At 49.7% G+C, this 15,647-nt stretch overlaps 1 protein-coding gene across 4 annotated transcripts in view; it reads right to left on the bottom strand.

The window, feature by feature from the left end:
• FCHSD2 (FCH and double SH3 domains 2) overlaps positions 1-15,647 on the bottom strand; it is a 514,252-nt gene that overhangs the window by 252,680 nt on the left and 245,925 nt on the right. For all 4 annotated transcript variants that reach the window (XM_086933852.1, XM_086933851.1, XM_086933853.1 and 1 more), the window contains exon 5: positions 5,655-5,799. In XM_086933852.1, the coding sequence (XP_086789978.1) occupies positions 5,655-5,799 (145 nt within the window). The remainder of the gene's footprint in view (positions 1-5,654; positions 5,800-15,647) is intronic.

Here is a 15,647-nt window from a genome sequence, read left to right as displayed (position 1 = left end):
GGGTTTCCCGTTCACCCAAATATAGAGCAAGTTAGCTCATCATCCAGATTTAAACTCCGCATTAAAACTGAGATACTACCACTGACAAACCTGTGTCAAAAAACACCTCTTTGATGAGATCAAATGGAAGCCTGAACATATTACATGTCTCTGTATACTATTCACCAATGACTTCAACAAATACGGCCTCTAAAATAAACAAGCATTAGAAATGCAATAGGTCTCGCAGCATTAGAGTTAGTGCTTTTAGAATTGTTAATGGGTTTTTTTGTAAATCTTTAGCATGAGGTTGAGGGTGAGTGAGTGAGGGTGAGGGTGAGTGAGGGTGAGTGAGGGTGAGTGAGGGTGAGTGAGGGTGGGTGGGTGAGTGTGAGTGAGGGTGAGTGTGGGTGAGGGTGAGGGATTGAGGGTGAGGGGTTGAGGGTGAGTGAGGGTGAGGGGTTGAGGGTGAGGGGTTGAGGGTGAATGAGGGTGAGGGAGGGTGAGGGGTTGAGGGTGAGGGGTTGAGGGTGAGTGGGGGTGAGTGAGGGTGAGGTGTTGAGGGTGAGTGAGGGTGAAGGTGAGTGAGGGTGAAGGTGAGTGAGGGTGAGGGTGAGTGTGAGTGAGGGTGAGTGTGGGTGAGTGTGGGTGAGTGAGGGTGAGGGATTGAGGGTGAGGGGTTGAGGGTGGGTGAGGGGTTGAGGGTGAGTGAGGGTGAGTGAGGGTGAGGGGTTGAGGGTGAGGGGTTGAGGGTGAGTGGGGGTGAGTGAGGGTGAGGGGTTGAGGGTGAGTGAGGGTGAGGGGTTGAGGGTGAGTGAGGATGAGGGGTTGAGGGTGGGTGAGGGTGAGTGAGGGTGAGGGTGAGTGAAGGTGGGTGAGGGTGAGTGAAGGTGGGTGAGGGTGAGTGAAGGTGGGTGAGGGTGAGGGGTTGAGGGTGATTGAGGGTGAGGCGTTGAGGGTGAGTGAGGGTGAGGGGTTGAGGGTGAGTGAGGGTGAGGGTGAGTGAGGGTGAGGGGTTGAGGGTGAGTGAGGGTGAGTGAGGGTGAGGGGTTGAGGGTGAGTGAGGATGAGTGAGAGTGAGGGGTTGAGGGTGAGGGGTTGAGGGTGAGTGAGGGTGAGGGGTTGAGGGTGAGTGAGGGTGAGGTGTTGAGGGTGAGTGAGGGTGAGGTGTTGAGGGTGAGTGAGGGTGAGGGTGAGGGGTTGAGGGTGAGCGAGGGTGAGGGTAGGTGAGGGGTTGAGGGTGAGTGAGGGTGAGGTTGAGGGTGAGTGAGGGTGAGGTGTTGAGGGTGAGTGAGGGTGAGGGTGAGTGAGGGTGAGGGGTTGAGGGTGAGTGAGGGGTTGAGGGTGAGTGAGGGGTTGAGGGTGAGGGTGAGTGTGGGTGAGGGTGAGTGAGGGTGAGGGGTTGAGGGTGAGTGAGGGTGAGGGTGAGTGAGGGTGAGGGGTTGAGGGTGAGGGGTTGAGGGTGAGTGAGGGTGAGTGAGGGTGAGTGTGAGTGAGCTACATCTAATGACTTCAGAGGACTGCTTATAGACTGTTTAAATTACAACCACTGTCGATAGTAAGTACTATTGACCCTGATAACACCCTAATATATGTCCAAAGTCACAGTTTGGTAGGACAGGGCCAGACCAATGTATATGTTTCTATCCCAACAAACACATTTAAGCCACACGGCAGTCTTAGACCTCTATTCATACACACATTCTCCAACACACACGAAAATAGTTACACGCACACACAAACATCCTAACATACATGACTTTGGAATCAGTTAAAAGTACATACACTTGCACACCCACATTGAAGCCCATAGCATAGCAGGACACAGTATGTATAAAATAGATATTTGTGAAAACACTGGCAGATATACACTGTACATAATAAAATATTACAATCTTTAAGTACCGAGTACCTTCGAAACGTGAAGTTATTTCTAAATGCACATGTATACGTGTAATAATGTGCAATTTGATACACTAAACAACCTCCCAATTTACATGAAACATGTTTGGTGCACCTGGTATTTTAACGCTTAATAAGCAGAACATTTAGCCAGCATCCAAAAAAAGAATTACCATCATGAAAATCAAAAACAGGATGACGTGAACTAATAACTTCCAACCATATATATATGCAGAAATGATTAACAAAAGTAAATAATGTGGTAGCAGAGAACTGAACATAATTAGATATCCTAAGGTACAGGATAAAGCACTGTAAACAATATATTTTTAATTAGTGCAAAAAAATTCTGGACCAGCCATGCTTTGACAGCTATAAAACCTATCCCTGCAGATTAACTGAAAAAATCCGCAGCCAGCATGAAAAGCCGTGTATTATTTTAATGTCACACCCCAGAAACATCTCCTCAATAAACACGACTTTTCAAACCCAAATAGACAAGCCTGGGGTAGAAAAACAAACAGCTTGCAGAGATTAAGGCACCTTTTGTGCTTTTGCATGAGCATTTCTTCTCGCAGACTAAATTAAGCGCGTCTGTGCGTTTCATAGGAAGGAACATTTAGCACTGAATGGAAAAAATGTTCTATCACACAAGAAATCCGTGCAGCTGTGCGGAACTTGGTCCAGATGGTAAAAGACTAGAAAGCAGCCGAGTGACAGACAGTAGGCCTTTTCCATTGCGGAGGTCAAGGCCGCAGCCTCGAGGGGTAGCCCTGGGCTTTGCACCGTCCAAGATGGGCGCCCACACCACCAAACATTCTACGTTGACTATTGCAGATGCGGCGACTGTGCACAGTAATATCTCATAGGGTGCTACGGCCATAGAGGCCAGGCCGCGACTGGCTCGCGGACGACTGCGTGTTGAAGCCCTTCTAGGAACCATTGACCAGAGAGACTGCGCGGGTCAAATGGCGCGTGAAAAACAAGGCGCACCCATAGACACTGAAAACACACAACACCAGCTGTCACGGCAGACTGAAACACCCCTCTAACGCACGCTGGTTAATAAAACGAGGCACAACACCGAGGAATATTGACCAGATCACTAATAAGATTGGAGCGCCAATTGATTTTGAACCAAATCAATAGGAGATTAACACAATATTTGTAAAGCAGTGGAATGTGGTGGGGACGTGGCGCAAACATGCGGGTGATCTTTTCAATACCTCTGAGCAGTCGATCGAACAAGGGCGTTACAGTATGGCGCGTGCCTCTGGGCGCACAGACCCTGTCAGATACCTCCAGTGTCACAGGGAGACCCTGAAGCTGCGACAAGCTTTGTATGCGAAGGAATACTGGGCGCATCTTTCCATTTCTGAAAACAATGATCAATTAAAAAAATAAAAAATAAAAATAAACAGGACGGACGGAGGAGAGGGGAGGGGGGAGGAGAAATGCGACACGGCGGGAAGGGGAGGGGGCGGAGCGGGGGTGTGGGAGGAGTGCGGGAACAGACGGGAGGGGAGGAGAGTAGGAGGAGGAGTAGGGGAGGCACGGCCTAGCGGCCGTGCAATCAAGAAGTGAGGGGGCGGGAGAGTAGGCAAGGCAGGCGGCTGGGGCCATGTGCACGCGCTTTTAAGCTCAATGCGCATGCGCATTGAGCTTAAAAGTCACGGGCACTGCAAGGAATCGCCACGATTCCTTGCAAGTTGGATAAAGAGTAGATGAGCCCCCATAGTCTTGCTTGCTCGATGCGCATGCGCATCGACAGGCGAGACCTAAAAAAGAATACTATATTGTATCAAAATTAAGACACGGAGCGTTTAGCAACTACTAAAATATTGTAGGCCCATACTGTACTCTACACCCTCCCTGTGATGTCCCAACTCTTCCAGCAATTTAGTTTTCTGAGACAGGTACAGAATTCTATCACATTTACTTAGGAATAGTAATTGCCAAAATAGGTCTACACAAAAACGACAGCTTTCTATACAAAGGAGGAGTCGAGATCCCAGATTTCAGCATATATGAAGCCTGATTAAGGAGTTACCCAAGCAATCCAATACCTTAATCCACCTGAAGTCCCCATATACCTTACTGGTTAGGCTACCTGCTTCTCCTATACAACCAATGTCACTAGAACAGAGTGCACTAACAAATTGGTCTGGTACATAAGGACACCAATGCATGATTAATGGGAACAAACTGACTCTAGTCTGGGCAGTGGGTGGCCTCAATTAAAGCACTGATATGTGCTGGCAAAAAGAGAACATGCATAATTAGCAAAAAAGACAAAGTGATAACCTAGAGTCTAGAGTACCGTTTTGGCTCTTAAAGAAAGACGCATTTTGAAAAAAATACTACCTTCCCGTCAAAATAAAAATGGTTGATTTTTGTATTCTTTTGCTTGTGAATTAAATATTTTACAAGTTATGTATTCGTTTAATGCATACTAATCGCAGTATTTTTAAAACTACTAAATAGAACTCATTCAGTTATCCAAATTCTTTTTTACATTAGAACACACAAGCTAAAAGGAACGAGCTTAAATTATTGCTCAACACCAAGGGCTTGGATCATCTTTTGAAGAATAGAAATATTCTAGAATATTGCTGAAAAATAACAGAACAAAGTTTTGGGGGATTTTATGTTGTGTTTTTTACAGGAGACCAAAACTGCATAAGCGGCACATGGATGAAGATATAACTTGGTTGAAAGCACTAAGACAAAAAATTGAGTGATTACATTATTATTGAGGAAATCCAAGTTAAATATTGGGGTGTCAGATATAAAAGGGGAAGGAACACCGGCCATAATTATGTTAAACAAAATGGCAATGCTCTATATGCCATTAATATCTACTCCCAAGCCACAGACATTCCCAGACTTTTGGCCCAAAGTTAACAAAAATAATATGACATACACACCAAATAATGGAAATGCTAATTAAAACGGTCGGTTGAAACACTTGCTTAGACCCTATTCCTACCTCTGTGGTAATTCATGCAGTGTATTTTTACCCGAGGTGAAAAATAAAGCTATCTTATTCATTGATCTGATTAGGTCGCTAGACATTAAAATAATACTGATTAACTGGATAGCTGACAAAGTCTTGATGCACACTTGGGCATGGCTATGTTATATCCCCCAGTGTTGCTCCCCTTAAAGAGTAAAGCATGATCAAAAACAATAAATCACTAGACTCCTAAGATATGTCTCAACCAACATCCAAACCACCGTAGGGTCATCTATCGCAATAGTTGGAATGTTGTTCATAACTTTATCAATTAACCTACATCAATCTCTATTGATACAATAACCAAATAGTGACATATAGGTAGACTGCTGAGTTGTATTAATTTTATAAATATTTTTTTATTTTATTTACTTTAGTTATTCACTTATTTATTTAGGCTTTTCATATCATTGTCTCTTGGGACCAACAAAAACACCAGGGTACTGAATGAACATCAAGTTGATGGCAGTATCCCAACACGATGATCAGCGCCCTCACAATAAATTAAGCATTTCCTCAAATTTGGTATGATGAAGATACTGGAGATGTGCTCTATACCTAAAGACGAATACTAGAACAGATATCTTTGGGAATAATATTTTGAAAATTATTTATAAAGCAGTTCTTCAAATATCACAATCTCTGCAACAAAATGCAAAGTTCTGGTAAAGCGTGCGTTTCCAAATCTATTACTTGTGATATTCTAGATAATACAAAATATATTTTTTTAATAAAAATTATGAGGTGAAAGACTTACCCTTTTCAGTTGTTGCTCTTTATAAAGTTTCACATTCCTTGCAGGCTCTGAAATTAGATTTTTGTAGTTTTCACAGACGTTGATGCGAGACTGGGCCACCTGCATCGTACCTTCTAAAAATGATTTCCAGACAGCATACATGCTCCTAGAAAAATAAAAGTACTGGATTTAGTGATTACCCAGATTAATTGCAGCAGAACTGTTCTGGTGACATCAACATGAAAGAGAGGAGCCTATGCTATCACAGAAGAATGTACAGCATTGTGTTGCTCTGTGATAAAAATTCTAGATACATGATGTGATTACATATCATGCATCTTTTAAGGCCTGCAAACTAGATCAAGATATATGGAAATTCGTTTGAACAAAAATCTTAATATAAAATTAGTTATTTTTTACATAAAGTTTTAAGTTATAAATACAATTAACTGAATATTGTTCTCCCAGTAACCACGGTGATGCAGTATCTTAATAGGATTATTGTGTTATTGGTGCCATCTATACAAGGCGATTATTTGTCTATGCCCTAGATCACGCACAGTTTGGAGGGACAAAGGAATATAAAATAGTTGAATGTGTGTTCAGAAAGTAGCAATGGACATTTTAGCAGACCTGCAACTTCCTTCAAGTTGTCAATTCCTATTGCTCTATCATTCATCCAGTCATTTACCCTCACTTTAAAGACAGGGCTAGACATTTCACTAACTTTTATCAGTGCTGTGTTGCTTGAGAGCTGAATTGTGTAGTGGTTGGTACAAGACATGTATTGTAGCCCGAGGCACTATTAATTAAGGGAGCCATAAAATGGAGGCACTGCTGAGATTATTTACCCTCATATGGGGTAGCCCCGATGCTAGCACAAACATCTCAAGTGTTTATTGTGCATATTTGTGTATTCGGGCCAGCGTGGTACATGCATGGTATATGAGTTAACCAGAGCAATCTATGCCCGTGGGGTCCATTTTGGATACACAAAGTCTGACCTGGTGTACAACATGGAGGTGAGATTTGTTCCAGAGACAGTCAAAATGTATAGCATACATTTATAAAGCTGGCGATAAGCGATCTAGACCTCTGTTCAATCTGACACCCATGAATAACAAGTAAGAACCTAGGAGGTCCATAGGCCAAGCAAATTGCTGGCATCACTGGCAAGTCTATCTCTATGTCAGTGGGTGCTGCAGTCACCATATAACAATGTCTAAAGAACAAAAGGGAGAGCGAGAGACACGTGTGTGAGAAAAGAGAGTAGTGATGTCTAAGACTCACTTGGGAAACTGGTCAAACCAGATCCAGTACACATTATTTGTGGATGACCATCAAACAAACCAGGTGATCGGTCCTATCATTTGGCCGTCCACGCTGTGAAATGGCGGGTCCTTCGATCATCTAGACCTCATGCCACACAGTAAGTAGTAAGTACTGGATTCGGTCCACATTGAAATTTATGATGGGTAGTGAAGAGTGGTGAAAATACAGTGCAACATACAATAAAGTGGTGAGTGTAAAATAGGGTGATATGTCTAAACAAACACTTTAATAGGAACCAGGCACATCCCCTAATTTAAAAACAGGAACAGCGCAAACAACAGTATGGAACAAGTGACTGCAGCACCCACTGACATAGAGATAGACTTGCCAGTGATGCCAGCAATTTGCTTGGCCTATAGACCTCCTAGGTTCTTACTTGTTATTCATGTGATGTTGCTGGGGAAGCGAACCAGTAGTAGGTCTTAAAACTTTTCCCTTTGACCCTAATCTCCCTGTTTGTTTTTGACAATCTGACACCCAAACAACTGCTGCCAAAAGTGTTCAATAAAGGTGTTACGATGTGCTTCAGACTCAAACAACAGACTGTTCAGAGCAGGTTTTCACGCTCAAGTTAAAAACTTGGACTTGTGTGGCGTCAACTTCTTTACTGAAATAGAAGAAACACTACTTTCAGCATAAGCTGACCAACTTACTCACACATGGGGAAACATGTAGAATTTTTCTGACAACGTAAATACAGTGGTGCATCCGCATTTTGTTTCCCATGCGGTTTGTTTCTAGTAGTAGTAGTCCCCTAATGTTGCTATAATGTCTCTGACACAAAGTGATCCCAAATAAAACCTTGCCAGAATAGTCACAGATCTTAAATAGATCATTGGTGGAGTGGATTTGGGGCATGGCTTGGCGCGCTATGGAGGACGACGTGCTAGGGTAGAGCTCCTGCTCGAGCTCCCCTCTCCCGGGCCGCTTCTCTGGCCCAGTTATCCTGAATTGGCCGAAACTGCTGGCAGGCCTTCACATAACCCCCGCCCATCCACAGTCCGACTGAGGGACGGACCAGTCACTGTGCACCGCACCTGTGCTAGCTGAGACCCTGTGGCCGCTCTCAATGCGGTCCCCCTGAGGCGCCTGCTTACGAGAGACCAGGGATCAGGACACTTCGCTGGGCCAGGCGCTGCGGCCTGTGCGGCGCCCAACCGAAGCCTGCAGTACGTGAGGGGGAAGACCGAGCGGCCCTCCGGACCCTCGTTGCCGACCGGCCCTGCTGCGCGGCTGTGCCCTACATGTCTGGGGCTGCTGTGGGCGCTGGTGGTGGCGGAGGGAGGTTGGCGGTGGTCGGGAGCCCGGACGGGGCCGCGGCTCAAGATGGTGGTCTAAGGGGAGGTGCAGGATTCGGTGACCCCAGCGCCTACACCGACAGCTACAACGGGGGAGCGCCCCGGCTGCCCAGTGGTGCCGCCTACGGCCATCGGTACGTGTGGGAGCGGGAGCGCCACCTGGGATCGAGCGGCGGCCCCCTCCCCCGCTGCAGTCACTCGGACCCCAGAATTGAGGCGCTGGGCCTGAAAACCTGTCGCACGGCAGAACCCTAAGAGAATTGGGAGCATAGGTTGGGCGCTGTCTCTAATAGCCCCCCCCCCACCTCTGCTCCACCGCTCCACGACGCTTCCCTCTTGCGCTGTGACACGAGCTTCGCCCCTTGAGGCCGGAGGGTGAGACTGAGTGCCACTGGGGGTGCTCTGCGCTTCGAGGGCTGTGGAGAGCAGGGGCTCAGGAGCCCAGAACGCACACAGAGCCACTACCGGCGGGGGAGAGACTGCTCACCTCCTGACAACGCAGGTTAACGCTGCTGGACACGAAGACCCCACAGATCTGCTCCAGGGGAGACACAGCGCCGCGGGGAGCCTTAAGGGGGAGAGCATCCGCGAGTGGGCCACGGGAGCTGCTGCGGGTGAGCTGGGAACCTCCCCCAAAGACCCACACCCCCGCCTCACACTGCGGACCCGGGGGTTGCCATGCCGAGGAGGCCACCGCGAAATAGCGACGCTGCCCGCAACTGCCCAGGCACTTGATCTCTGAATGCGGTGGAGAGGACTACCCATACCGGCTGACATACGGGCCTGTGTGCTCGCCTAGGTCACAGCGGTGCGCCTCCGATGCTTACTCTGCCCCGTTAAGCGCCCTGGTGGGGTCATTGGCGATAGAAATGGCAAGTGAGCGCACCTGGACATCAGTATAGCCACACTATTGCGCACCCGGTCCACACCTAGAGACATCGGCTCATTAGACTTCACAGCACCTAGAGTTTTTTTAACCATTGTGGGACGCCCCCGCCGCCTGCCCTGCTCATCTGTATACCCACGGGAGGACACTGGCGCTGGTGCTGGCTCCGCGGTCACGGGACTGCACGAACTGTGGGACGCCGCTGCCGTTGTCGCTGCCCTAGACTCGGCCTGTAATTGAGGCCGCCGACCTCCCAGAATCCTACACGTTACAGGAGCTACAGGGGTGAAGGACATGGCAGACTACGACGGACCCTTACAGCGACGGATGGGCTGTGACTGTGTTATGTCACCGGCGCCGCCTCCCACATAGCAGCGGAACCATCAGCGGAGCGGGGGCACCTACAGATTCCAAGGTAGTAGGAAATTGCCACTGGCCCCTGGAAGTGGTGACGCTATGGACTCGGAGCGACACCTGGTTGGGCGGTGGCAAATGAGAGCAAGCCCCACGACACTGGGACCCTGGTGATGGATATTTGGGGGGACGACAACACCTGTGGCGCATCGGGATACATTCAGCCCTAATCCATATCCCGATCCGGAGAGTGAGGCTCCACGTGCTCTATGATCGGAGGGGCCCCCTCTAATGGCTGACACACCCCCCCCCCCCCCCCCAGCATTGACTATCCTCTGACTGTTGCCCAGGAGCCCGGAGAGACCGGGTGTAGTGGGGCAGCCCCCCCCTGGAAGATACGCACAGAGCACCCCCGACTAAAGCAGTCGCTCCTCAGAGAGCGCAACACAGGCGGAGGAGGGCGGCGAATACCAGACGGAGAAGACCAGTATCGGGGTGCCTATACCCCGACCGGCTCAACGGAGTCTCCTCTGTGAGCCGTAATCACTCACATCTACCGCCTCGCCCATGTCTGGAGGGGTGAGGACACGTACTGGAACCGGCAACGCATCCACAAAAGGGAAGCAAGCCAAATCGCCACCCACAATGGATACCGATGTAAAATCCAAACTGGACAGTGTCCTAGCTGTGATGGAACGTTTGGAGGAGTCCCTCCAGCAGACACGCACCTCCCTAGAGAACAAAATCGACAGCGTGGCAATTGATCTGACTCATCTCAAGGCCAATCACAAGAAACTGCAGGACCGCACCACCGGGCTAGAAACCACGGCAACTGATCTGGGTCCCCGAGTGAATCAAGCGGACAAGCATATCCGCGACCTTCTAAACAGAGTTGAATTCCTGGAGGAGCGCGCTGAGGACACGGAAGGGCGGGCGCGACGAAACAACATCAGACTGGTTGGCATACCGGAAAAAGGGGAGGGGACGGACCCTACGCGCCACGTGGAGGACTGGCTAAGAAACCTCTTACCGGAGGGAACACTATCGCAACACTTTGTGGTGGAGCGGGCCCACAGGGTAACAACGAGACCCCTCCCTCCGGGCTCTAACCCCAGACCGCTAATCTTTCGAATTTTCAACTACAGAGACCGTGACGCCATCTTGAGCGAATCCAGGAAATTAGGAGATATACGAATGGACAATGCCACGGTAATGTTTTTTCCGGATTATACCATCCAAGTGCAACGACAAAGACACTCCTTTCTTGCGGTGAAACGCAGGCTGCGACAAGAGGGCCTCAAATACTCACTCCTCTTTTCCGCGCGTCTACGAGTGGTGGCGCAGGGTAACACACACTTCTTCACCAACCCAGGAGGTTGAAACCTGGCTGGATGGTGGAGTGGAGGGGACACCTCGGCAAACGCGAGGCACTGCAACGATGATGCGCTCCCGAGGATCGAGAAGAAGACGCAGACGCAAATCACAGACGCCTCACAAATCACAAGGAACGGTGACTCTCTCCCCGCCAGCGGACCTGGTCTTGCAGGAACAACAAGATGCACTCCGCAGGGTCACAAAGCTTGGCAGCTCTCCAGCGCCGTCCTCGGCCCCACACGCCAGTCCGCGCACTTTTCCCAGCGACGACGAAGCAATCTACGGCGTACCGGACTCTCAACTGTCCACGGCCCCACCCGATGTTACTCCACAAACAGTGGATCTACTTGGCTAAGCAGAGCCCCCCTTGGGGCCCTCGGAACAGTGATGCTGAGATGACCATTGCATGCTTGCGCCCCCCTGTCCAACTTGGGGCGCGGATTAACTGGAGGCTGGAGGGGGTTCTCCCCCCCACCCCACTCTTCATGGGCTGGAGTCAGTGAAACACAGGGAGTACCACCTTACAGACTTTACAAATGCTAGAACTGAGTCATTGCGGCTGTACTTGCTACTGGGCTGGCGATCCCTGGCCCGGCCTTACTGGAGGTGTGCGCCCTCGCACGGCCCTCCTTTCTAATCATTGCAACGGATGAACGCTCTCCCGCCACGTTGCATTTGCTGATGCCCGATACAACCTGTTGGATATGGCCCAATTGCCCACCACCCCTCCAGAACTGAACTGTATAGTTAGAAGCTTGTTCAACTCACTTGAGTGTTTGGACGGCAGCATGTTGCGCAGCCGACCTTTTGGTATTCCTTTTTGTATTGCCTCTTTTAGGCTCCATGTTTCCCCTTTTACCTTCACCCCTTGGGAACTGTCTGTGTTGCTACTACCTGTGACTGCAGCTGTGTCTGGTCTGGAAAAAGGGAGGGTACCGGGAGGTCAGGGGGAAGCCGCACTCAGGGAATTGGGACCGGATGACAGAAGTGACTCCCACACAAGTGACGATAATGGCTGAACTTAGGATATGTACATGGAATGTCAGGGGCATGCATACACCAGCAAGACGTTATCAAATTTACTCTTACTTGAAGCGCCATAAATATCATGTAGCGCTATTACAAGAAACACACCTAAACAAAGCGTAAGTACTCGCTCTGCACCACAGATGGCGCTGCCAACTTTATGCCACTGAGTACTCCTCCTTCGCCCGTGGGGCGCTCCTGTGGGTCCGTCCTGGAACCCCATGGGCGGTCATGAATACACAAGTAGACCCGGAAGGCAGGTACGTAATAGCCCGAGGCAGACTGGACGGGCAGCCAATAGTACTAGCTTCACTGTATTCCCCAAACACTGATCAGGGTAATTATTTTGCCTGCCTCTCGGTGGAGTTGGCGGCCTGGCATGGGGTCCCATGGATCCTAGGGGGTGACTACAACTGCGTCCTAGATGCGACTCTAGACAGGTCTTCCCCACCCCCGTCTAATGCGCCAACACATATCGCCACAAAAGAATTAATTAGCTGGGCTACACAGTGGGACCTACACGATACATGGCGGACACGTAACCCGACAACACGGACGTATTCCTACTCGTCGGGCGCGCATGATCTGCACGTACGCTTGGACAGGTTCATGGTGACCACTGACCTCCTCCCATTGGTTTTGGATACACAGTACATGGGCCGCACACATTCGGACCACAACCCACAAGCTCTGACCATCGCATGGGAACGTCCACGCCCGCCCATCCCCACATGGCGGTTCCAGCCGGACCTCTTGCTAGACGCGGCTTTCCGCGACTCCCTTCTCTCACAAACTGCCCAATACTTGGACGATAATACTGGTACAGCATCCTCCCCTCAAATCGAATGGGACGCATTCAAAGTGGTAATCCGGGGACACTGTTTGGGCACACAGGGCCACATGTGAAGACAATTGGAGGGAGACCTGATGCGATTAGAAACTGAATTGCTGGGCCACGAGCGGGACGCGGTGGGAGGCGCAAGTGATCCCCTGACGGACGCAAAAGCAGAACATGAACGCCTCCTGGAACGTTTACGTAGTCTCAATTTTGCTGCACACTCTGCCCGCACGCATCGCCAGGGCGACAGACCTGGCAAACTGTTAGCCTGGCTGATTGCACGGGAAGACCGCATGACCCCAATATCGGCGATACAATTAGAAGGGAGGGGGGTTGCTCTACACACAACACCAAATACGTGAAGCGTTCATAACTCACTACACAGATTTATATCGCTCCCGGCTCTGCGACCAACAACCTGACATAGCTGGATATCTTTCACCCCTACAGCTGCCTACTTTGACGGCTGCCCAACAGGAAGACCTTGGGGCACCACTTGCTCCTGAGGAACTTCGTGAAGCCATCTTCAACCTGCCAAACGGCAAATCCCCTGGTCCGGACGGCTTGCTCCGACATACTCATCCCCCAACTGCTAAAGATGTACGCCGCGGAGGACTCCTTCCCCCCCTCCCCCCCCCCCACGCTCAATGATGCTAACCTCATTTCCTTACTTAAGCCCGGCAGAGATGGCGAGCAATTGGGCTCTTACCGTCCTCTGGCCCTTCTCAATACTGATTATGAGATCCTTGCTTCCACCCTGGCCCGGAGACTAGCCCCCCTGGTCCCAACCCTGGTACACCATGATCAAAATGGATTCGTACCAACACGACATACCTCCTATAACATCCGCCGTCTATTCCAATACAAGAATACGCACCGCATCACTGGCCACGCGCCGGGTGCCTAGTGCTGGATCTAGAGAAAGCATTTGACTCAGTGGAACGGCCATACCTGCGGGCGGTCATGGACAAACTTGAATTGGGGGACAGTTACGAGACCAGGGTTTGCTTATTGTACTGTAGGCCCACAGTTCGGGTCCGCACTGGTGCGCTACTTTCCGATGCTATCCGCATACGGAGAGGCACCAGACAAGGCTGCCCCCTGTCGCCTTTGCTGTTTTCCTTGGCCATTTATTTATTTATCACATTTGTAAAGTGCTCTGTTACCCTGAGGTGTCCTGGCGCTAGCGTGATTGGACCAGTGTGTGTGGGTGTCAGAGAGCTTTCATGCGTAAAGAGCCAGGTCTTAAGCTCTCTCCTAAAAGCCATAAGGCCCGAGGATTGTCTGAGGTTGAGTGGCAGTTTATTCCATGCCTCTGCCGCCCCGAGGGAAAAACTCCTGCCGCCCCAGCGTGCTTTCTTAACTCTGGGGACTGTTACCAGCGCCAGCTCCCCTGATCTCAGGGTTCTTGCTGGTTTATGCCAGTGGAAGAGCAGTTTCATGCACCTAGGACCCGTATCATGCAGGGCCTTGAAGACCATGCAGAGTGCTTTAAAAACAATTCTCTTGCGAATTGGTAACCAGTGAAGGTTTACCAAGTCCTGAGCTACCGAGGCAAACTTAGGAGTATCGGTGATCAGACGGGCGGCTGCATTTTGCAGTAGCTGGAGTTTATTAAGTACCCCTTGCTGGGCGTTTAACATCAGGCTGTTACAATAGTCCAAACGTGAGAGGACTAGGCCCGTTACAATCGTTTTCCGATGCTCCCTCTCCAGATAAGGCAGGACTTTCCTTATTGTTTTAAGGATGTAGTGAGTAGAGGAGGACAGCGCATTAATCTGTGGTATGAAGGACAGAGAATCGTCCACCAATATACCCAGGTTTTTTACTTTTTCCACCGGGCAGGGGAGGGGTCCCAACTCATCTGGCCACCATCTAGGGGACCAGAAATTGTCCCTAGAATCAAAGAGCAACACTTCTGTCTTTGTGGAACTCAATTTAAGACAGTGTTGGGCCATCCAGCAGCCCACCTCATGCATACATCCTCTAAACCTGTCTGCTGTACTATCAGTGTTGCCAGATAGAAGTGACACCACTATTTGTGTGTCTGCGTATGCTGTGAGGTGAAAACCGTATGATCGAATCACCGGGGCTAGTGTCGCAACATAAACATTAAAAAGGGTAGGACTAAGTGAGGACCCCTGGGGAACTCCGCAAGGGAGTACAAACGGATGCGATTCAAAGTCTCCAAGAGCCACTGACTGAGTTCTGTTGGAAAGGAAGGCTTGTAAGATCTTTAATGCCTTTCCCTGAATTCCACTGGCCCTCAACCGGTCCACCAACAGCTTGTGGTGGACCGTGTCGAAGGCCGCGGAAAGGTCCAACAGTATCAGGGCGGCTCTGCCTCCTGCATCCATCACCTGTCTGATGTCTTCCACTGATTTGATCAGGGCGGATTCCGTGCTGTGTTCCGCACGAAATCCGTGTTGGGAAGGGTCAAGAAGTTCTCCTGTCTTTAAAAAGGAACTTAATTGTGCATTTAAGTGGCCTTCCATAATTTTGGCAGGAAGGGGTAATTGTGCAATCGGACGGTAGTTATTCATCTCGGTGATGTCTAGGTTGGTTTTTTTTTTAAAAGGGGCAAGATGGAGGCTTGTTTCCATCTTGCAGGGTATTCCCCTTTATCCAACATCTGGTTGAGGAGGGGGGTGAGATTGGTTGCAATGATAGCGGGAGCTAATTTTGCTATTGCAGCCGGGCATGGGTCGTGTGGGGAGCCAGATTTTATCTTCAATAGACGGCTCACCACTTCCTTTTCACTGATAGGCTGGAAGTGTGGGAGTCTTTCCTGAGTGTTGTCTGATTCCGGGCAAACCCTGGAAATGGGGGGGTCCTTATCAAGCTGTCTAGGGAAAAGAAGATATTTTCTACTTTTTCCCGAAAAAAGGTGGCGAGGTTCTCGCAGA

This window comes from Lissotriton vulgaris, chromosome 8, assembly GCF_964263255.1.
Source record: "Lissotriton vulgaris chromosome 8, aLisVul1.2, whole genome shotgun sequence".
In the NCBI taxonomy this organism is placed as follows: domain Eukaryota; kingdom Metazoa; phylum Chordata; class Amphibia; order Caudata; family Salamandridae; genus Lissotriton; species Lissotriton vulgaris.
The sequence above is the reverse complement of the archived record's forward strand: the minus strand, read 5'-3'. Positions and strand labels throughout refer to the sequence as shown.